The sequence below is a fragment of the Salmo salar genome, chromosome ssa23, assembly GCF_905237065.1.
Source record: "Salmo salar chromosome ssa23, Ssal_v3.1, whole genome shotgun sequence".
In the NCBI taxonomy this organism is placed as follows: Eukaryota; Metazoa; Chordata; class Actinopteri; order Salmoniformes; family Salmonidae; genus Salmo; species Salmo salar.
In genome coordinates this window covers 7,230,128-7,252,954 of record NC_059464.1, presented here as the reverse complement: position 1 = coordinate 7,252,954, position 22,827 = coordinate 7,230,128, and the positions used below count along the sequence as shown (strand labels likewise).

The following is a 22,827-nucleotide window of genomic DNA, read 5'->3' as shown; positions in this document are numbered from 1 at the left end:
GAGAAAACACAACACACACAGAAACACACAGTCAGACCTTTACGCATTTATAATCATCACCTTTTATGACCTTTTCAAGACCTTGTGCAAGGTTTGTATTTGTGGCCCCGTGTGTGTGTATCTTACCAGAGTGTGCAGAGTCAGGCGTGGAGCGGTAGCCAGGTGTAGGTGACCTGGGGGACAGGTTGTGTGTGGGGGACCCTGGTCCACTCTCTCCAGAAGACAGGGAGCGGTTGAGAGAGGATAGACTACGGCTGGTGTGGAGCAGAGACGCCTGCTTAGTGATCTTCCTGAACAGAGAGTTCCTCTTCTTGCCGCTGCTAATGGAAACACACACGCACACAGCTGAAGAGTTAAAAAGACACAAACAAACAATCCATTTAACAGAATTTATGTTCCATCTACCATGACTTCTGAGAGGAACGGTGCATGGTAAGTGTGTGAGATCACTCAGCAAAGAGACCAACCTTTCCTGGCCTCCATCTTTGGTCTTGGTCTTTTTGTTGCGACGCGCCATCTTGGATTTGGAGCTGGTCTTGCGTGCGGGGCCTACCTTGATGGAGGTGTTCTCAAAGGGCGTGGCTGAGACGGACACCTTACCACCGCTCTGAGGGTAAGACACAACACGTATAAGACAGGAGCTAGAGTGTGTGTGTGTGTGTGTGTGTGTGTGTGTGTGTGTGTGTGTGTGTGTGTGTGTGTGTGTGTGTGTGTGTGTGTGTGTGTGTGTGTGTGTGTGTGTGTGTGTGTGTGTGTGTGTGTGTGTGCGTGCGTGTACCTTGAGGATGAGCTCCACCACCTCAGTGTGGACCAGGCCGTGGACAGCCTCCCCGTTCACATGAGTGATGAGGTCTCCTTCTCTCAGCCCTGCATCATGGGCAGGACCACCCTCCTCCACATGCTGAGAGAGACAGAGAGGGAGAGAGAGAGATGGAGGGAGAGGGAGGAATAGAGACAAATAGAGGAGAAAGAGAGGAGAAAAATGGAGAGAGATAGAGATTGAAAATATACAACATATCACTGGCAACTCACTGGTAACACTGTCCTTGAATCGGATGAAGAACCGGATAACTAGTAGTGTTAAATCTCTTTTAGTTTAAGGCAATGAGCGTAAAGCAGCCAGTATCGTTGGGCCTACTACCCACCCAGACTATGTGATGTACGGTGTAGATATCCGTGTCTCCCATGTACACCCTGATGGCCCGGAGGGTGAAGCCGTACTTCTTTCCCGCTCGGTGGATGATGATGGCGGGCTTGATGTTGGCTACGGCCGGCGAAAGGTCTCTACTGGGGGAGGAGTCTCTGGATGAGGGATTGGAGGAGAGGGAGTGGGGTGACATGGGGCTGGCCAATGGGGAGGCTCCGTGGTGGTCTAATGAGAGGGGAGAGGAGATTTTGATAGGGAGATCAGACCAGTAGTAAATACAGTATATACATACACACCTGTATTATATTACCAACAGTTTTACCTCAAGTTTTGAATACTAAGCCCAAGATCCAATAACTCCAAAATAGAAATAAATGCAAACAGACACACTCACACTGAAAAAGTACTCAGACACGCTCACACCACACACACTAATTATCCCTCCCCACACACACCCCCATGTGTACCTGGAGGGATCATGAGTGAGAGCGTAGTTGCGGAGGCAGACTTGATGACCTTGTTGAGGGGTCTGGACTGGGTGTGTTTGTCCGTGTCTCCAGACAACAGTCTGTGGCGGGCCCTCCGAACTGCCAGGTCACTGATGGCCTTAGGGGTAGAGGTAGCGCTGTCTGCTCCTGAAACTGTACCACGCTCCCACACATCTCCTGAACTACCCGCTATGGAGAGAGAGAGGGAGGGAGGAGGGAGGAGGAAGGGAGGAGAGGAATAGAGAGGTAAATATAGAGTACACCTATAACTCAGTGGTCAATATGTAATTCTATTGCAGCGTATATACACTCCCCTCCATATTTATTTGGACAGTGAAGCTAAAATGTGGCTCTATACTCCAGCATTTTGGATTTGAGATCAAATGTTTCCTGAGGTGACAGTTCAGAATGCCACCTTTAATTTGTGGTCCTGTGTGGCTCAGTTGGTAGAGCATAGCACTTGCAATGCCAGGAATGTGTGTTTGATTCCTGGGACCACCCACATGTAAAATGTATGCATGCATGCCTGTAAATTGCTTTGGATAAAATAATCTGCTAAATAAAATATATTATAACCAGTGGTCCATTATTCCTTGCAACTCATTGGATTGGCAGTTTTTTTTGGGTTACACGGAGTGTACAAAACATTAGAAACACCTTCCTAATATTGAGTTGCACCCCCTTTTGTCTTCAGAACAGCCTCTATTCGTCGGGGAATGGACTCTACAAGGTGTCGAAAGCATTCCACAGGGATGCTGGCCCATGTTAACTCCAATGCTTCCCACAGTTGTGTCAAGTTGGCTGGATGTCCTTTGGGTGGTGGACCATTCGTGATACACATGGGAAACTGTTGACCGGGAAAAATCCAGCAGCATTGCAGTTCTTTACACATTCAAAACAATGCGCCTGGCACCTACTACCATACCCCGTTCAAAGGCACGTACATATTTTGTCTTTCCCATTCACCTGCTGAATGGCACACAGACACAATCCGTATATCAATTGTCAATATGCTTAAAAATCCTTCTTTAACCTGTCTCCTCCCCTTCATCTACACTGATTGAAGTGGATTTAACAAGTGACATCAATAAGGGATCATATCTTTCACCTGGATTCACCTGGTCAGTCTAAGTCATGGAAAGTGTTCCTAATGTTTTGTGCACTCGGTGTATTTTGCCAAATAGTAACTGAATGATGACTGGAGTAATTTTATTTATAAAGCCCTATCCGAACGGGATTAGTTTTACTGGGGGAGGTCGGGTACAGTAATTATGTGCATGAGCACAAAACACCACATCAGTCATTTTAGTCACGTGAGAATCTGCCATGTCAGTCATTTTCACATGGCAGGAGAGTAATAATTCCAGCCAGAATAATGTTACTGTTTTTTGGCAAACTCCAAGGTCCTCTGATAATACTTATCCCGTGCGAATTGACATTGCTGTGTTTTGAGGAGTATTACAGTGTATAACAGGTGCTGGTCACAGTTTGGGTAAGAATTTGTTTCCCAGCATGTTAAATGCGCAACCAGAGGGATAAAAAACTCAAGACCACCTTTGCTCCACCTTTACCCAACACACAGAGACGCGTACAAAGCTCTCCCTCGCCCTCCATTTGGCAAATCTGACCATAATTATATCTTCCTAAGTCCTGCTTACAAGCAAAAACTAAAGCAGGAAGCACCAGTGACTCGGTCAATAAGGAAGTGGTCAGATTACGCAGATGCTAAACTACCGGACTGTTTTGCTAGCACAGACTGGAATATGTTCTGGGATTCTTCTGATCGCATTGAGGAGTACACCACATCAGTCACTGGCTTCATGAATAAGTGCATCGATGACGTCGTCCCCACAGTGACCGTACGTACATACCCCAACCAGAAGCCATGGACTACAGGCAACGTCCGCACTGAGCTAAAGGGTAGAGCTGACACTTTCAAGGAGAGGGACTCTAATCTGGACGCTTATAAGAAACCCCCCTATGCCCTCTGATGAACCATCAAACAGGCAAAGCATCAATACAGGACTAAGATTGAATCCTACTACACCGGCTCCGACGCTCATCGGATGTGGCAGGGCTTGCAAACTATTACAGACTACAAAGGGAAGCGGAGCCGCAAGCCTACCAGATAAGCTAAATAACTTCTATGCTCGCTTCGAGGCAAGCAACACTGACGCACGCATGAGAGCATCAGCTGTTCCGGGCTACTGTGTGATCACGCTCTCTGTAGCCGATGTGAGTAAGACCTTTAAACAGGTCAACATTCACAAGGCTGCGTGGCCAACTGGCAAGTGTCTTCACCGACATTTTCAACCTGTCCCTGACCGAGTCTGTAATACCAAGCAGACCACCATAGTCCCTGTGCCCTAGAACACTAAGGTAACCTGCCTAAATGACTACCGACCCGTAGCACTCACTTTTGGTCATGGCTCACATCAACACCATTATTCCAGAAACCCTAGCCCTAACAGATCCACAGATGATGCCATCTCTATTGCACTCCACACTGCCCTTTCCCACCTGTACAAAAGGAACACCTACGTGAGTATACTATTCATGGACTACAGCTCAGCGTTCAACACATTACATTTACATTTACATTACATTTAAGTCATTTAGCAGACGCTCTTATCCAGAGCGACTTACAAAATGGTGCATTCACCTTATGATATCCAGTGGAACAACCACTTTACAATAGTGCATCTAAATCTTTTAAGGGGGGGGTTAGAAGGATTACTTTATCCTATCCTAGGTATTCCTTAAAGAGGTGGGGTTTCAGGTGTCTCCGGAAGGTGGTGATTGACTCCGCTGTCCTGGCGTCGTGAGGGAGCTTGTTCCACCATTGGGGTGCCAGAGCAGCGAACAGTTTTGACTGGGCTGAGCGGGAACTGTGCTTCCTCAGAGGTAGGGGGGCCAGCAGGCCAGTGGTGGATGAACGCAGTGCCCTTGTTTGGGTGTAGGGCCTGATCAGAGCCTGAAGGTATGGAGGTGCCGTTCCCTTCACAGCTCCGTAGGCAATCACCATGGTCTTGTAGCGACACCATAGTGCCCTCAAAGCTCATAACTAAGCTAAGGACCCTGGGACTAAACACCTCCCTCTGCAACTGGATCCTGGACTTCCTGACGGGCCGCCCCCGTCAGGAAGTCCAGGTAACAAGGTAACAATACATCTGCCACACTGATCCGCAACACGGAGATCCTCTCAGGGGTGCGTATTCAGTCCCCTCCTGTACTCCCTGTTCACCCATGACTGCATGGCCAAGCACGACTCCAACACCATCATTTAGTTTGCCGACGACACAAAAGCCTGATCACCGACAACGATGAGACAGCCTATAGGGAGGAGGTCAGAGACTTGGCCGTGTCGTGCCAGGACAATTACCTCTCCCTCAATGTGATCAAGACAAAGGAGATGATTGTGGACTACAGGAAAATTAGGACAGAGCACGTCCCCTTTCTCATCGACAGGGCTGAAGTGGAGTAGGTTGAGAGCTTAAAGTTCCTTGGTGTCCACATCTCCAACAAACTATGATGGTCCAAACACACCAAGACAGTCATGAAGAGGGCACGACAAAGCCAATTCCCCCTCAAGAGACTGAAAAGATTTGGCATGGGTCCTCAGATCCTCAAAAAGTTAGACAGCTGCACCATCGAGAGCATCCTGACTGATTGCATCACTGCCTGGTATGGCAACTGCTCAGCCTCCGACCGCAAGGCACTACAGAGGGTTGTGCGTACGGCCCAGTACATCACTGGGGCCAAGCTTCCTGCCATCAAGGACCTCTATACCAGGCGGTATCAGAGGAAGGCCCTAAAAATTGTCAAAGACTGCAGCCACACTAGTCATAGAGTGTTCTCTCTGCTACCACACGGCAAGCGGTACCGGAGTGCCAAGTCTAGGTCCAAAAGGCTTCTTAACAGCTTCTACCCCCAAGCCATAAGACTCCTGAACAGCTAATCAAATGGCTACCCAGACTATTGTCATTGCCCCCCCACCCCCTCTTTTATGCTGCTACTCTCTGGTTATTATCTATGCATAGTCACTTTAACGCTACTTACATGTACATATTACTTCAATTACCTCAACTAACCGGTGCCCACGCACATTGACTCTGTACCGCTACCCCCTGTATATAGCCTACACATTGACTCTGTACCGGTACCCACTGTATATAGCCTCCACATTGACTCTGTACCGGTACCCCCTGTATATAGCCTCCACATTGACTCTGTACCGGTACCCCCTGTATATAGCCTCCACATTGACTCTGTACCGGTACCCCCTGTATATAGCCTCCACATTGACTCTGTACCGGTACCCCCTGTATATAGCCTCCACATTGACTCTGTACCGGTACCCCCTGTATATAGCCTCGCTACTGTTATTTTAATGCTGCTCTTTAACTACCGTAATTTCTGGACTATTAAGCGCACCTGAATATAAGCCGCACCCACTGAATTTAAAAAAAACAACAACTTTTTTTTTACATAAATAAGCCGCACATGTCTATAAGCCGCAGGTGCCTACCGGTACATTGAAACAAATGAACTTTACACAGGCTTTAATGAAACACGGCTTGTAACAAAAAACGGCTTGTAACAAAAATAAATAGGCTTTAACGAAACACGGCTTGTAACAAAAATAAATAGGCTTTAACGAAACACGGCTTGTAACAAAAAAAAAAAATTTGCAGTAAGCTTTAGTTGTCTTTTTGCACTGAGTCAATTCCTCACGCTGCTGTTTCCAACGTCTTATCATCGACTCATTAAGACCAAGCTCCCGTGCAGCAGCTCTATTTCCTTTTCCAAAAGCCAGATCAATCGCCTTCAACTTGAAAGCTGCATCATATGCATTTCTCCGTGTCTTTGCCATGATGAGGGTGACAAAATGACTACCGTAATCAGAATGATGGGAAGTTTGAGAGCGCTCGATTTAATCTAAACAGTAAACAAAAAAGTTGTTTGACCTTAACCCGTTCGGCAATTTCATTGGTCTAATGAAAGCTTCATGCCAGCAAAAAACTGAGCACGTCACAGAATGTGTTTTTTTGAAGAAAAAAAAATAGAAAGCGGGAAAAATCCATATATTAGCCGCGTCATTGTTTAAGCCGCGAGGTTCAAAGCCTGGGAAAAAAAGCTGCGGCTTATAGTCCGGAATTTACGGTATGTGTTATTTATTTTTTACTGCATTGTTGGTTAAGGGCTTGTAAGTAAGCATTTCACTGTAAGGTGAATACCTGTTGTATTCGGCGCATGTGACAAATACAAATGTATTTCATTTGATTTGAACATGGGAACAAGTTGATGCTTAAAACAAAGTGCTATGCACATAGCTTACAGATGAATGATCTGTTTTGTCATATGTCAACTTTCTCAGTGCCTATTTCTCTTTTAAAAGGTTAAGTGGCTGATAGTGTGCCAATGAATTGATAAATTGAAAAAATACGCCAATTAATTAATTAATGGTTCTTATTGATAATATTAGGCTATATCTAGACAAGTTGAAATATCTTCAAGCCTAGAACAGACTCCAAATCAAATCAAACTTTATTGATCACATACACATATTTAGCAGATGTTATTGCGGGTGTAGCAAAATGCTTCCGTCATAATGGTACATTTTGAATGAGAAGATAAAAATAATTAGACGGGGCAGTTTGGTAAAACTAATCCCGTCCGAATCATCCTCTGGAAAAGCATACATACCCGGGTAATAATTACATAATCTGGGTAAATAGGGCTTAAGTGAGTAGATAAGATGTCTCTGAACACATTTCAATTAATCTTGATAATGCCATGATTTAAAAAAAATCATGAATGAATCATGAATAATGATAAGTGAGATGCCGTTCAGAGTATACAACTAAAAATGTTTTGGGCGTATGATCTTTGTGCCTCTGCAATCTTCTCAGTCATCATTATTCACGATTAATTCGTGATTATCCATAATCATGGTAGCATCCACATGATTGTAGAAGAGTATCTTAAATTAGAATTTTAAATAAGACATCTCAGTCTTATCTCTCCCCCTCCCATAAAAAAGATGAACGCACTAAATGTAGTCGCCCTGGATAAGAGCATCTGCTGAACGACTAAAATGGCAAATGTAGAAGTGTTCAGAAAAATCTTCTATTCTTAATTACAATAAAAGTGACTCCAAAATGGCAATTTATTATTCACCATTCAGTTTCTATTCTGAAAAATATAATCCAAAACAGAACCAAAACATTTACATTTTAAGCATTTAGCAGATGCTCTTAACCAAAACGACTTACAGTGCATTCATCTTAAGATAACTTGGTGAGCCAACCACACATCACAGTCGTAGTAAGTACATTTTTCCTCAATAAAGTAGCTATCAGCAAAGTCAGTGCTAGTAGGGAAAAAAGGTAAATGCAAGTGTTAGTTCACGAAAGGCAAGGGTGTTATTTTTAAAATGTAATTCAATAATTTTTTTTATGGGGAGGATGCAAATGCTCCAACAAGTTTATAGAGTCACAAGCTTGATGTAGTTAATGCGTGCAAGGAATATGGAGGCTAATATAAAAATGTAGCTTCGCTGTCCAAATAAATATGGAGGGGAGTGTATATGTATATACAGTGGGGTCTGAAATTATTGACAACCTTGACAAATATGAGCAAAAATGACTGTATAAAAAAATTATTCAAATACTGACTTATATTGTATGCTAAAACAATTGGGATATTGTCATATTTTATACTAATACAAATGCTCAGTGAAAGAGATTCTGTTTAACAAGTAATCATCTTTTTATCAAAAAGGTAGGGGTAAAAATGTACACCCCTGTTTTCAATACCTTTCAATACCTCACCTTGCAAGGATAACGGCAATGAGCCTTTTTCTAAAATGTTAGAGAACACACTGGGAGGGATCTTCCATACAGAATCCTTCCTGATCCTTTATATCCTTTGTCTGCGCTTATGAACTGCCCTCATAAATTCAAACCACAGGTTTTCAATGAGTTTCAAGTCCGGAGACTGAGATGTGCATTGCAAAATAGATTTTGTGACCAATTAACCATTTCTTTGTGGATTTAGATATGTGCTTGTGGTTACTGTCTTGCTTTTGGCACTTGATCCCTGAATCCACTTGTTTAACAAGCAACGCCTAATTCTCTCATTCTGAAAATTAACCACATGCTGTAGAGGGAAAACATCAGTTCACAGATAGTAGTTAGTTCGTTAACATTTCACACAGATTGCCAAGGTCCATTAAGCAACTAACGCGTTATAACTTGAAGAACGGCAAGGAGTTGTATACCAGTTAATAAACAAGTGGATTCAGGGATCAAGTGTAGCTGCGCCTGGCTTATGCTGGATGCCAATAGAGGTGAAAGAAATGCCACACACTTTCCCTCTTTCAATACAGTGGATAAAAGGGGTATGCCAGGTGTACTCTCTGCCTGAAAGTGATCAGTTATGCCAACAAAGGGTATCATGCTCTGCTGGCACATTGTAGATCAGATGTCCACAGGCAGAAAGTGAACAATGTAATACTGTGCAGTGTAGCCCAAAGATATTGCTTTTGTTGTGTTGAACTTGACAGGAACATTTTTGTGTGAGTGAGGGGGGTGTCATTAATTTATTTACTCAGTGAACGTTATTTTTGCACACATGTAGCTTTCTGCACTTGATCAATGTCTACTATAATGACCACTATAATAGAGCAAAGATAGAATGCCTGTTTGTTTCATTCTATATCTACTTTAAGATGGGGTTTTTTCCCCCAAGTGCACTATGTGTGTGGTCACAAGCATTCAGTTTTAAAGGCTGTCATGGCTTACTGCAATATTAGTGTATTGTTTTTTCTCAAGACTTTTTTCTCAAGTCTAGGCAACAAATAACATTGGATTGCTTTCTTTACATTTTTTAGCTGTGAGTTAGGTTCATATTAACCACTTTTTATTTTACACACAGATCATGTAGATCATATTCTGAAAATTAACCACATACTGTAGAGGGAAAACATTAGTTCACAGATAGTAGTTAGTTCGTTAACTAGTTAACATTTCACACAGATTGCCAGGGTCCATTAAGCAACTAACGCGTGATCATTTGAAGAACGGCAAGGAGTCGTATACCAGTTAATGATATAGCGAATTGGTTAGGTTACTAACGTTAGCTCATCTGATGTTGTAACGTTAGCTAGCTAGCTAGCTGTCTGACTTTATTAGCCAGCTAATTTTCAAACAATAAACTAAATTATTTGATAACGTTAATTCGATCCAGCTACTATAGCAAGATACTTAACAATGCTAATATTATTTGTTGCACCACACTTTCTCCCTCACCTCAAACTTTCCAAATGCCAGATGTTTTTCAGATACAGCTCATGAAGTACGCTTCATCACCTTCTCACCCACGTCTCAGTGGTCAGGCTTCTCACCTAACTCTTCGTTATCGTTCAGGGCTGCGCACGCTGATTCTGTAACTAGCAAATTGGTTGTCTCTTCTCTCTTAAGTCGCATGCTGCATTCTGTTGTTATGTGAACGATTGGCTGAGCCTTGGATACAGCCAGTATTGCTTCAAACGCTCATCACTCGTTTGCTTACAGCCAGTAGTGATCCAATACCCCCCCCCAAAAAAAAGATCTACACAATTCACGTAGGTCACATAAACCGAAAGGTGACTAGTTTGCATCCCTGGTCATGTGAATGAAATCAAAGCAGACACCCATCTATAGAGTGAGTATATTGTTTAGCCAGTACTGACGTGTGAGTGTGGCTCTGAGCTGGCTGGTGATGGACCCAGCTGTGGTGGGGGACTCGACCAGTTTCAGCTCTCTCCCTATGGGGAGCTCTGGGATGGAGAGGGGCAGCTCTTCACTGCGGGGGCCCCTGACTCCCCCAGGGGTCTGGCTGAGCAGGCTGGGGCTCTTACGACTGGGGGCCACCCCTCCTTCCTCCTCCGAGGAGATGGCGAAGCGTGGCATCTCGATGATGGCGGAGCAGCAGCGTCTACGCACCGCCAGAGGAGGGCTGGAGTCACTCTCAGTGTGGGACGACTCCGAGACGGACAGGCGCTTACGCAGGCTGTGGGAGGGAGACACAGGAGAGGGGCGTTACACATGCAGAACATACCAAATATTGTGTTTGTCAAAAGGTTGAGTCAACTACCCTAACTAAGTGAAGTGCTAGGGATTTAAAATCTATAAGGCTATAGTTTTGTTGTTGGTGATATTTCTATTATTCTTACTCATATTTTTTAAACTGCATTGTTGGTTAGGGGCTTGTAAGTAAGCATTTTACTCTAAGGTCTACAGCTGTTGTATTCGGTGCATGTGACTTATACAATTTTATTTTATTTGATGCAAGACACAGACACCTCCTCCTATAGTGGAAGACTTAAATAATTAGTATACACTATAGTAAATTAGGCTTTGGTTTGCTGGCCTCAGAAGAGCCCCTATACTCACATCTCAGGTGACCCCACCAGCCAGGAGCGGTCTCTGGACTTGAGCCCACTGAGGCTGTCGATGCGCTCTCCTCCCTCCTCACTGAGGCTGCGCTTGGTGGGTGGGGGGGCCCGCTTCTCCTCATGGAGGGACAGACGCTCCATACTGCTGTACACCTACACAGTTTTAATTACAACGAGTACCCGGAGTGATTACATTTGCAGCAGTGGTGGTTGTGTGTGAATGTGTGTGTGTGTGTGTGTGTATTTATATGTGCGAACATGGTTTACCTTGCTGAAGCGGGGCGAGCAGGAGGAGAACTGCCGCATCTCTACGTGATCGTCATCGTTAGTGTCGTCCTCATCTTCAGAGTCCATGTGGTGGTACCTGTCTGAACGGGCTGGAGAGAGAGAGAAAAAAAGAGGAAAACAAGATTAAGTTACATGACAAACTCATTTTCATGACATAGTACACGGAGACTGGAAGATAGAATAAGCGTGTGTAGAGCAATTATGAAGGGTAAGCTCTATGTTGAAGTACAGCGACTGTTTAAACGGTATTCTATTATTTCAATGACTATGGAGTGTGAGTAAAGGAATAGCAGGGTAGGTTCAGGGTGTTAGTATAGGTACGTCTACAGTGCCTTTGGAAAGTATTCAGACCCATTTACTTTTTCCACATTTTTGTTACGTTACAGCCTTATTCTAAAATTGATTCAATAGTTTTTTCCTCTTATCAATCTACACACAATACCCCTTAATGACAAAGCAAAAACATTAATTGAATCCATTTCAGAAAATAAGGCTGTAACGTAACAAAATGTGTAAAAAGGGAAGGGGTCTGAATACTTTCCGAATGCACTGTATATCATGTAGAATAGGTGTGACTTACTGTCAAAGTAGCTGGTGTCTTCCTCTGACTCCAGCTGAGGGATGAACTCTGCCTTCTGTCTCAGCAGACTGTTCCAGTCCAGGTCATAGAAGAACCGGTGTTGCTTCACCTCGAAAGCACTGCCTGTACCCAGCCTCTCCAGAGGGTTCTGTCTGAGGAGTTTACAGATGAGGTCCTGGGCATCGTTAGGAAGAGCCTCCTCCTCCTCTGGCCATATGATCTTATCTACAGAGACAGAGAGCAGAAACTTTAGTCAGATGCATTTTTCCACATTCGTTTAGAAAACTATTTTATTCAATTTTTTTCCGTCCTTTTTTCTCTGTTAAAAATGCAGACTCCTGTGTTAATGTGCTCCTGTTATCTCTGGTACTCACCACTGATGACCTGTCCAAAGAGCTCCTCTGGCGTGTCTCCAAAGAAAGGGGCACAGCCCACCAGGAACTCATAGAGGATGACCCCCATGGCCCACCAGTCTACTGGCTTCCCATAGCCCTGTCTCAGGATCACCTCTGGGGCTATGTACTCTGGTGTACCACACACCTGGTAATACACGCACAGAGGGGAAGGGTCAAGTATAGGCAAGGAGAGAACTGAAAACAGCACGCGTGCCTTAGAGGCTGCTGCTTTATATACATAGACTTGAAATCACTGGCCACTTTAATAATGGAACACTAGTCACTTTAATAATGTTTACATATTTTGCATTACTCATCTCATATGTATATACTGTATTCTATTCTACTGTATTTTAGTCTATGCCGCTCCGACATTGCTCGTCCAAATATTTATATATCCTTAATTCCATTCCTTTACTTTAGATTTGTGTGTATTGTTGTTATTTGTTAGATATTACTGCACTGTTGGAGCTAGAAACACAAGCATTTCGCTACACCTGCAATAACATTTACATTACATTTTAGTCATTTAGCAGACGCTCTTATCCAGAGCGACTTACAGTAGTGAATGCATACATTTCATACAATTTCATACATTTTTTTCTGTGCTGGCCCCCCGTGGGAATCGAACCCACAACCCTGGCGTTGCAAACACCATGCTCTACATCCGGGTTAGGGGAGGGTTTGGCCGGGGGGCTTCCTTGGCTCATCGCGCTCTAGCAACTCGTGGCGGGTCGGGCGCCTGCAAGCTGACTTCGGTCGTCAATTGAACAGTGTTTCCTCCGACACATTTGTACGGCTGACTTATGGGTTAAGCGAGCAGTGTGTTAAGAAGCAGCGCGGAGTGGTGGGTCATGTTTCGGAGGACGCATATCTCGACCTTCGAGCCCGTTGGGGAGTTGCAGCGATGAGACAAGGTCGTAAACTACCAATTGGATATCAGGAAAATGTGTAAAAAAATTTTTTTTAAGTGTTAGATGGGAAATGTCTCTTACTATAACATCAACAACATAATAACATCTACTAAACGTGCATGTGACCAATAAAATTTGATTTTATTTGATACACTCTAACAGCACAATGTTGCATTCGGTCTCATACCTGTACACATCGTCATACACTTCTGTCATACACATTGTTATACATAAGGGAAGATTGAGTGACCAGTGACAGAGTTAGGGTGTTATGTGTTGGGCGCCAGAGGTGTCTCTCTCTGTACCTGTTTATCCAGGAACTCCCTGGTATCTTTCTCTATGTGTCCTTCATACAGGTTAGTGGTGAGGCTCATCAGACCGATCTTAGACAGGCCAAAGTCTGTCAGCTTGATGTGGCCCATCGAAGTGATCAGAAGACTGCAGGAAGGAAGTAGGGAAGGAGAGAGAAAGAGAGAGAGAGAGAGAGAGAGAGAGAGATGGAAGCATTCTGAGATGGTGAATAACGCTTTTAGCGGGTGAATTATTAAAGCCCATAAAGTATCAAAATGAAGTTGCAAGACATATACAGCCTTCCTGTGTGTGTTACTTGTCAGGTTTGAGGTCTCTGTGTACGATGCCATAGTTGTGGAGGTACTCCAGTGCCAGCACGGTCTCAGCAAAGTACATGCGTGCCATGTCCACAGGCAGAGCCCCAATGTTCTTCAGCAGGGTGGCACAGTCACCACCTGCGGAGGGCAGAGGCAACGACAGTCAGAACACATACACCCCCCACTCACAAACATGAAGTTGGAAGAAACGGTGTCAGTGTGTACACAATGTGGAAGGAAGAAGGGGGCCACTTCCCGATTCTACTAACTAGCTGCTCATCAGGACCTTGATTAGGTGGATCAGGTGTGTTTGGAGCAAAAGCCTGCATAACGAATAGCTCGCCAGGGAAAGGGTTGGCCAGCCTTGACGTACGTCAACTGTGTGTATGATCAGCTGTTACTTTCGACATACTCCATCACCATACAGAGGTGTCTATTGTTGTTTGTTTGTGTGTTTAAATGAGCTGTATGATCAGCCCTTACCCTCCACATACTCCATGACCATACAGAGGTGTCTGCGTGTCTCGAAGGAGCAGAACATGGAGACCACGAAGGGGTTCTCAGCAAAGGTCAGGATGTCTCTCTCTACGAAGGCCTGCTGGATCTGGTTCCTTAGGATTAGGTTCTGCTTGTTGATCTTCTTCATGGCAAAACGCTGACGGGTCTCCTTGTGACGCACCAGAAACACAGCACTGCGGAGAGAAATGGTTGTGGGAGAGAGGAGGAGGGGGAGGGAAGAAGAGGGAGAGAGGGGGGAGGGGGGAGGGAGAGAGAGAGAAAGAGAAAGAGAGAGGGAGAGACAGGGGTTAGAGAAATGGAGAGAGAGGGGTGAGAGAGAGATAGAGAGAGAGAAGGGGAAGAGAAGATAAATAATTAAAGGGTGACCAACAGTGTTAGAACTCTCATGATCATTATCGTCATTGTCATGGGCTAACAAACCCATGGGGACGCTTCAGTCTTAATCTACTGTCTTATAAAGGTACAAGCCTGCCTGTCTGGCTGTCTGTCTTTACCCGTAAGCCCCGTTGCTAATGAGCTTGATGTTCTCAAAGTCCTCCTCCCGTGGGGCCTTGGTTTTAGGGGGAGCTACAACAGGTACCGTGGCCCCTCGACTATCCACAGAGTCGTCTGTCTCTGGCGTATCTGGGTTCCCACTGTCGTAGCTGCTCAGCTGGGCCATCTCCTCCAGGGGATCCCTGGTGAGACCCAGCTGGCTGATGATGTAGCGGGGGATGTCTGACTTGATGCCCTGGCCCTCCTTGGCATGGCCCTCTGCTGCCTCCAACAGGTGGTAGAACTCCTCCGGGTCAAACTCCTGTACACCAGGGAGAGACAGAAGGGGGAGGGGAGAGGGAGGGAAAGGAGAGGGGGATTGGAGAAGATGGTGTTATAATCAGCCAAAGTCATTCAGGCAATGCAATACAGGTTGGAATGAGTGTATTTGTTTGTTTGTTTGTTGTGGCTCACTGGCTCAACCACAGCACAAATCATGAGCGCATAATCAAGAGGAGGTAATGAGAATGTACTGCAAAAGAATCCACAACAGCACTTTACTGTACTGTATTGTATGTGAACACTCCTTTATTTCCTTGTCGTCTGACAAAGACTTTCTAATAATACATGTAACTGTATAGCACTTTTCATTACAGAGTTATCTCAAAGCTTTACCGAGGAAACAAATATATATATATATACAATATATATATATACAATAAAAACAACATACATTTAGAATCAAGGTAGGTAAAATAGCAATATTGTGCAAGGTGCAAAATACATTTTATATTGGGACTAGGACTATGAAAAAGACTAGTCTGTAGAAGTGGGTTTTAAGGCCCATTTTAAAAGCATTGAGTGATGGAGCGGCTCTCAGATAGCCTGAGCACAAGTCTCTTTAGCGAACATTCCACTCCTTGTCATTGCCAATGAGACTGGCCTTTCTGGCCTTTCATCTTCAAATATGAACATTCTATCATTAATGAGCTATAGAGAACAGAGGAGTTGATCCTGATTCGATAACCCTCACAGCTATCCTCCAATCACAGTGATTATCCAAATATTGGAATTCCATAACTATTTTCTCTCCACAGAACACGTTGGTATGCGGTTGCTAAGCAAAATGTTTTGTTTGTCCAGACGAAACCAATCTGTCAAAAGTTGCTAGCGCACATCTTAATTCTCTACCTAAATACATGCTGCAATAAATGCTACTGCAATTCTAACCACAAAACATCTTTGCTTTGATTTTAAGCCTCAAAATATGACAACATGCCTAGCTAACAGCTAAATGTTTATTGTTTACTTTGTTATAATTCAATTCTATTTTAGAGGCTCCACATCATTGTCATGGAAAATATTAATGCTATTTCCAACAACCAATGAGCAACTCCGCCGTAAATCCAGCTGTATATTGAATGTTGAGATTGCCGAAAGGCAGTCTCTTTGGCAATGGCATGGAGTGGAAAGGAATGGAATGTTAGCTAAAAAGACCGGTACCCAGACTAGCTCTCAGATGGTCAGGGAGAGCATTCCATAGGCGAGGGGCTAGGTAGCAGAAGGCTCTGTCCCCGATAGTTCGGAGACGTGTCTCAGTAGGGAGTGGCTGGAGAGGAGAGTGAGGTGGCTCGCTGATTGAGATGAGGTTGCTGATGTAGGTGAGGCTCATTCCATTCAAGGCTTTAAATACAAACATTGTAATTTTTAGGTCGATCCTGTAGTTGACCGGGAGCCAGTGGAGTTGGGCCAGGATCAGGGTGATCTGGTCAGACTTCTTGGTCCTGGTCAGGACCCTGGCAGCACTGTTCTGTTTTAGTCGGAGCCTCTGTAGTGATTTGGATGGGAGGCCCCCAATCAGAGCATTGCCATAGTCAATCCGAGAGAAGATGAAGGCGTGGGAAAGTATTGGTATCACTCGGGCAAAGTTTTCAAGATGGAAAAATTATGTTTTTCATATTTGTTTTATGTGGGCCTCAAAGGACAGAGAAGGATCAAACTTGACTCCTAGGTTGGAGATGACAGAGGACAGGTAGATGGCCTGGCAATTGATTGTAGGGCAGATGTTTCCAGCACTGGTGACCTGATTGGTTTTCCCAATAAGCATAGCCTCAGTTTTGCTACTGTTCAACTCGAGGAAATTCTCATTCATCTATGCCCTGATGTCCTTTAGGGAGCTGCTGAGTTTTGCTAGGGTAGAGATGGAGTCCGGTTTGCGTTAATGTACCGTAAATTCTGGACTATAAGCCGCAACTTTTTTCCCACGCTTTGAACATCGCGGCTTAAACAATGACGCGGCTAATATATGGATTTTTCCCACTTTCAATTTTTTTTCTACAAAAAACACATTCTGTGATGTGTTCAGTTTTTTGGCGGCATGAAGCTTTCATTAGACCAATGAAATTGCCGAACGGGTTAAGGTCAAACAACTTTTTTGTTTACTGTTTAGATTAAATCGAGCGCTCTCAAACTTCCCATCATTCTGATTACGGTAGTCATTTTGTCACCCTCATCATGGCAAAGACACGGAGAAATGCATATGATGCAGCTTTCAAGTTGAAGGCGATTGATCTGGCTGTTGGAAAAGGAAATAGAGCTGCTGCACGGGAGCTTGGTCTTAATGAGTCGATGATAAGACGTTGGAAACAGCAGCGTGAGGAATTGACTCCGTGCAAAAAGACAACTAAAGCTTACTGCTCATTTTTTATTTTTTGTTACAAGCCGTGTTTCGTTAAAGCCTATTTATTTTTGTTACAAGCCGTGTTTCGTTAAAGCCTATTTATTTTTGTTACAATCCGTGTTTCGTTAAAGCCTGTGTAAAGTTCATTTGTTTCAATGTACCGGTAGGCACCTGCGGCTTATAGACATGTGCGGCTTATTTATGTTCAAAATAATATATATTTTTTAATTCAGTGGGTGCGGCTTATATTCAGGTGCGCTTAACCTGTTATCGCTAGGGGGCAGTATTTTCACGGCTGGATAAAAAACGTACCCGATTTAATCTGGTTACTACACCTGCCCAGTAACTAGAATATGCATATAATTATTGGCTTTGGATAGAAAACACTCCAAAGTTTCTAAAACTGTTTGAATGTTGTCTGTGAGTATAACAGAACTCAAATGGCAGGTCAAAACCTGAGAGATTCCTTTACAGGAAGTGGCCTGTCTGACCATTTATTGTCTTTCTTTGACATCTCATTCAATTACAAAGGATCTCTGCGGTAACGTGACACTTCCCACGGCTCCAATAGGCTCTCAGAGCCCGGGAAAAACCTGAATGTCGTCATTCCAGCCCCAGGCTGTAACACATTATCACCTTTCTCAAGTGGCCGATCAAGGGACTGTGGGCTTAGGCGTGTGCACTGGCCGCCCCCGTCTTTGTGTTTTTTCCTATGTTTGCCGAAAAGGAGATTCCCGGTCGGAATATTTTCGCTTTTTTACGAGATAAATTGCATAAAAATTGATTTTAAACAGCGGTTGACATGCTTCGAAGTACGGTAATGGAATATTTAGAATTTCTTTGTCACGAAATGCGCCATGCGCCCGACCCTGATTTACCATTTCGGATAGTTTCTGGAACGCACGAACAAAACGCCGCTATTCGGATATAACGATGGATTATTTTGGACCAAACCAACATTTGTTATTGAAGTAGCAGTCCTGGGAGTGCATTCTGATGAAGACAACAAAAGGTAATCAAACTTTTGTAATAGTAAATCTGATTTTGGTGAAGGCTAAACTTGCCGGGTGTCTAAATAGCTAGCCCGTGATGGCTGGGCTATGTACTTAGAATATTGCAAAATGTGCTTTCACCAAAAAGCTATTTTAAAATCGGACATATCGAGTGCATAGAGGAGTTCTGTATCTATAATTCTTAAAATAATTGTTATGCTTTTTGTGAACGTTTATCGTGAGTAATTTAGTAAATTGTTAGTAAATTCCCCGTAAGTTTGTGGGGGGTGTGCTAGTTCTGAACGTCACATGCTAATGTAAAAAGCTGTTTTTTGATATAAATATGAACTTGATTGAACAAAACATGCATGTATTGTATAACATAATGTCCTAGGTGTGTCATCTGATGAAGATCATCAAAGGTTAGTGCTGCATTTAGCTGTCTTCTGGGTTTTTGTGACATTATATGCTAGCTTGAAAAATGGGTGTCTGATTATTTCTGGCTGGGTACTCTGCTGACATAATCTAATGTTTTGCTTTCGCTGTAAAGCCTTTTTGAAATCGGACAGTGTGGTTAGATAAAGGAGAGTCTTGTCTTTAAAATGCTGTGAAATAGTAATATGTTTGAAAAATTGAAGTTTTTGTATTTTTGAGGAATTTGTAATTCGCGCCACGCCTATCATTGGATATTGGATGTAATAGTCCGGAAATTACGGTAGTAGACCTGGGTATCATCAGCATAGCAGTGGAAGTTGATGTCATAATCTCGGAGGATTTAGCAGAGGGAGCATGTAAATCAAAAACAGGATAGGCCCCAGCACTGACCCCTGTGGGACACCGCATGTGACTGCAGACTCCTCCGATCTGGACTCGCTGATATGTATTCTACCACCCAGGTTACCCCCACCACCACCTCTCCAAGCTGTGTGTATGTCCATTTGTAAAAACCCATCTTGTGTGTTGTCACAGGATCGGGTGGATGTGATTAGTCAAAAATACAGACGTGAGCACAGGGGCAGCCTCCCCCTCTCTCCACCCCCCTCTCTGTCATTCCCTCCCTACCTCCCAGCTCCAGAGAGAGTGATGAGGTGGAGGGATGGTTCCAGCTGCTTAGCCATGGAGGAGGAGGAGGGGGTGATGAAGCACCATCTCTACCCCCACTGCCCTCTCCCTAGCTGGGCAGAGAGCAGCCGCATGCTTGGGCTGCTTGAGAAACGGTGCTGGGTGGCTGGATGGATGGGAGGGAGCTCCTATGGGTGATACATAAACGTATGTGTTGTAGGCTGTTGCACGTGCAGTGCATCTGCCTCTGAGGACAGATGACAATAATAATAGTGGTCGAGTTGCCACACAATTAGGAGTAAATGGCTAGGTGGCTTATTAACTATAGGAAGAAAATGACTGTCTTGCAAATAGGAACGAATTTACGAGAAAAATATGAAAAATTTATTTTTTGTGTCATCTTGAAAACCGTGATATAGACATTCATCATCTATCTCCCTCCGGTAAGCACTTAGGTGTGAAATGTTCATTCATTTGAAGGAAACATTGTTGGGAAGCACCTCCGATAATTCCTCGTCTCCCCCTCTCGTTCCTCTTACCAGACATTCCAGCAGGCGTGCCGGCCGAGCGATGACGATCATCAGCTTCCTCACCAGCTGGGTCACAAATGTGACTTCCACACTCTCAGAGCGCTCGTGAGCCTAGACACAGAGAGGAGAGAGGAAGAGTTAGAAAGCACACTGGTAGTGTGAACCATCAGTACTACTTGCCGCAATAGGCAACAGTCACCTCAGCGGGAAAGATAGAATGGTGTTAGTCTATACATGATCAGAAAGATAGTTTATACACAATCAGTAGTATCTAATCAATTCTACATCAACCCGACTTGGTTTTTCGTATAAAAACAGCTTCACCTATCTGTCCATTTTAATAGATGACACAGGAAAGAGGATGAGAAGATACATGCAGTCGATACACTCCATTATACAAAGGGTGGGTCTAATCCTGAATATTGATTGGTTAAAACTGCATTCCAGCCGGTGTCTATTCCACAAGTTACCACCGGCTAAATCTATGACGTTAAAATGCCTATTTACTCTGTTCCATCTGACTGCTCAATCCACCGTCTCATCAACCGAGGCAGATCTCCACTATAAAAATCATCTAGACATTATCTCACATTTCTTTTAGACTAACATTTAGTTTTCAAAAGCAGAGATTTGGAAACCTTGCTGTCTGTCTCTCCGACATTTGCAACATTGTTTCAATATTCAAATTCAATCTCCTGCTGTCCCATAGTAATGAATGTGTCGGGAGACGGAACGAAACAAACACAGGCATTGTTTCTCAGCCAGTTGAAATCATGAATCATTTTTATGGATATATACAAAGAAACGTCAACTGAAAAAAGCTCAAGTGAAACGAAGTGTAGCTAGTTTGCAGTCTTTCCAGCTTCAGTTTGAAAATATTGTGTCAGATGTGTTGTTGGCTAACTCCTCTGAATAACAGTGTACTGACGAAAGAGCACATTTTCTACGCCAGGCGAAATCGTGCCTCATTAGCTCACTGTTATGGATGTGTCCAAATAAATGTCATTGGAAAACTGCCTAAACAAATGCAAATGCCATCACAGTGTTGTTATTCTGGCTGCAATGTTTGACGTGACTGTAAGTTAGCCGTAGTTGGCTAGCTAGCAAGCAAGAGATAAGAACGTTGCCAGCCAGTATGGCAATGGAACATTTAGAACGAACTACTGGGTCTCGTCCATAGGTACAGAACAAAAAGACCGAACGACTGGGTCGCGTCTCTGGCAACCAAACCGATAGAACAAACAACCAGCCGGCTTCGGTAGCAACCCTAGATTTGTGTCGGGGCTATATCTTGTGTAAGGATGAAATTGTTTGAATAAATTCATAAAAATAACGTTTTTAATTAAAAATATGTCAATCATTATTTGAATATGTCAGTGACCCGTTGTATAAAAGTGATAATGCCCTCAAAGCCAGTGTTTGGAGGATATATTGGCACGGTTTGCTGGCCCTCGATGAACATCCGTGCCAATATTTCCTTTATCACTTAAACATACAATACAGACTGACACTGAGAAGTAGCTAGCTAGCTAAAGCAGAATGACCTCACTGATACAGTGAAAATATACCACGGAACATGTTGTCAGTTTGGACAGAGTAATTTACCACAGAAAACCACCTAGAGAGCACCTCTGCTAACTAGAAAACACCAAGGGGGAGGAAGATAGACAAAGTGTTAGTGTGTAAAACACATATCCATCAGGTAGGTTTGGTGGAAGGCAGCCTAATAGAGAGCCAGAGCCTGTTAATAAACAAGGCCTGGCCAGGTGTCCGTCGGCCACGGGCTAATAGAAACATCCCATAGTGACAGGCAGGCAGGTAGCTAGACAGGCAGGCAGCTAGGGGGGCAGGCAGACCAGGCAGGCAGACACAGGCAAGAAACAGACAAGAAAGCCAGGCAGCAAGACAGGCTGCTAGGTAGGCAGGCAGCAGGGTCCCTAGGGGCTCCAATCAGCTCCTGAATAATTTATAAAGGTAATGAAAGCGCCAAAGTGCTGAAGATGGAGGGAGGAATGGAGGATCTCCTCCCATTATAGACAAGTGATTGGTGAGTAATGGGCAGCGGTGGGACCGTCATTCACACTCACAACGGCTAATTAACTACGCTGTGTCAGTGTGAGAGACAGTTGGTGTGTGTGTGTGTGTGCGTGTGTGTGTGTGTGTGTGTGCTGTGTGTGTGTGTGTGTGTGTGTGTGTGTGTGTGTGTGTGTGTGTGTGTGTGTGTGTGTGTGTGTGTGTGTAAGAGAGAGAGAAGAGTGTCTCCGAGTACTCGGACAAAACGAGTATCGTAATGGATATGGACAATTTTCCAAATATGATTATGACACAAGTATTTTTTGTAATTATCCGTGCTCTGAAAAAAAAAGTAATTTTCAGCTGGCAGCACACATCTCTCTTTCACTCAAACAGTGTGAAGAGCTGTGTGCTCAAAACAACTAATGGGCTAGTTCATCTGTCTGTAAAGAAAAGGACGGGTATCGGTTGAGCCAGCTGCAACGATTGGATTAGAACAAGCCGCTCTCCCTCTGCTCTCATTTCACCACACAGAAAAACACACGGTTCTGTTTCACTCACTCATCTCAGGGTACAAGTCTCTCCTTCTCCAAACACTGTGTATGAATCAGAATCCGTAGCTAGTCATTGTTGTTCAATCTAGTTATTTCCTGTCGACTTTGCTGAGGTTATATGGTCGTTTTGTCTGTCTACGTGGC

General features: G+C 44.0%; 1 protein-coding gene across 5 annotated transcripts in view; it reads right to left on the bottom strand.

The window, feature by feature from the left end:
• Positions 1–22,827, bottom strand: part of LOC106584010 (microtubule-associated serine/threonine-protein kinase 2) — a 160,715-nt gene that overhangs the window by 5,959 nt on the left and 131,929 nt on the right. For all 5 annotated transcript variants that reach the window (XM_045706495.1, XM_045706497.1, XM_045706494.1 and 2 more), the window contains 15 exons: positions 20,126–20,227; positions 14,873–15,174; positions 14,343–14,551; positions 13,859–13,997; positions 13,557–13,689; positions 12,317–12,482; positions 11,943–12,167; positions 11,342–11,451; positions 11,073–11,227; positions 10,370–10,689; positions 1,615–1,824; positions 1,146–1,372; positions 779–901; positions 468–607; positions 127–320 (listed from right to left, as the gene is read on the bottom strand). In XM_045706495.1, the coding sequence (XP_045562451.1) occupies positions 127–320; positions 468–607; positions 779–901; positions 1,146–1,372; positions 1,615–1,824; positions 10,370–10,689; positions 11,073–11,227; positions 11,342–11,451; positions 11,943–12,167; positions 12,317–12,482; positions 13,557–13,689; positions 13,859–13,997; positions 14,343–14,551; positions 14,873–15,174; positions 20,126–20,227 (2,755 nt within the window). The remainder of the gene's footprint in view (positions 1–126; positions 321–467; positions 608–778; positions 902–1,145; positions 1,373–1,614; positions 1,825–10,369; positions 10,690–11,072; positions 11,228–11,341; positions 11,452–11,942; positions 12,168–12,316; positions 12,483–13,556; positions 13,690–13,858; positions 13,998–14,342; positions 14,552–14,872; positions 15,175–20,125; positions 20,228–22,827) is intronic.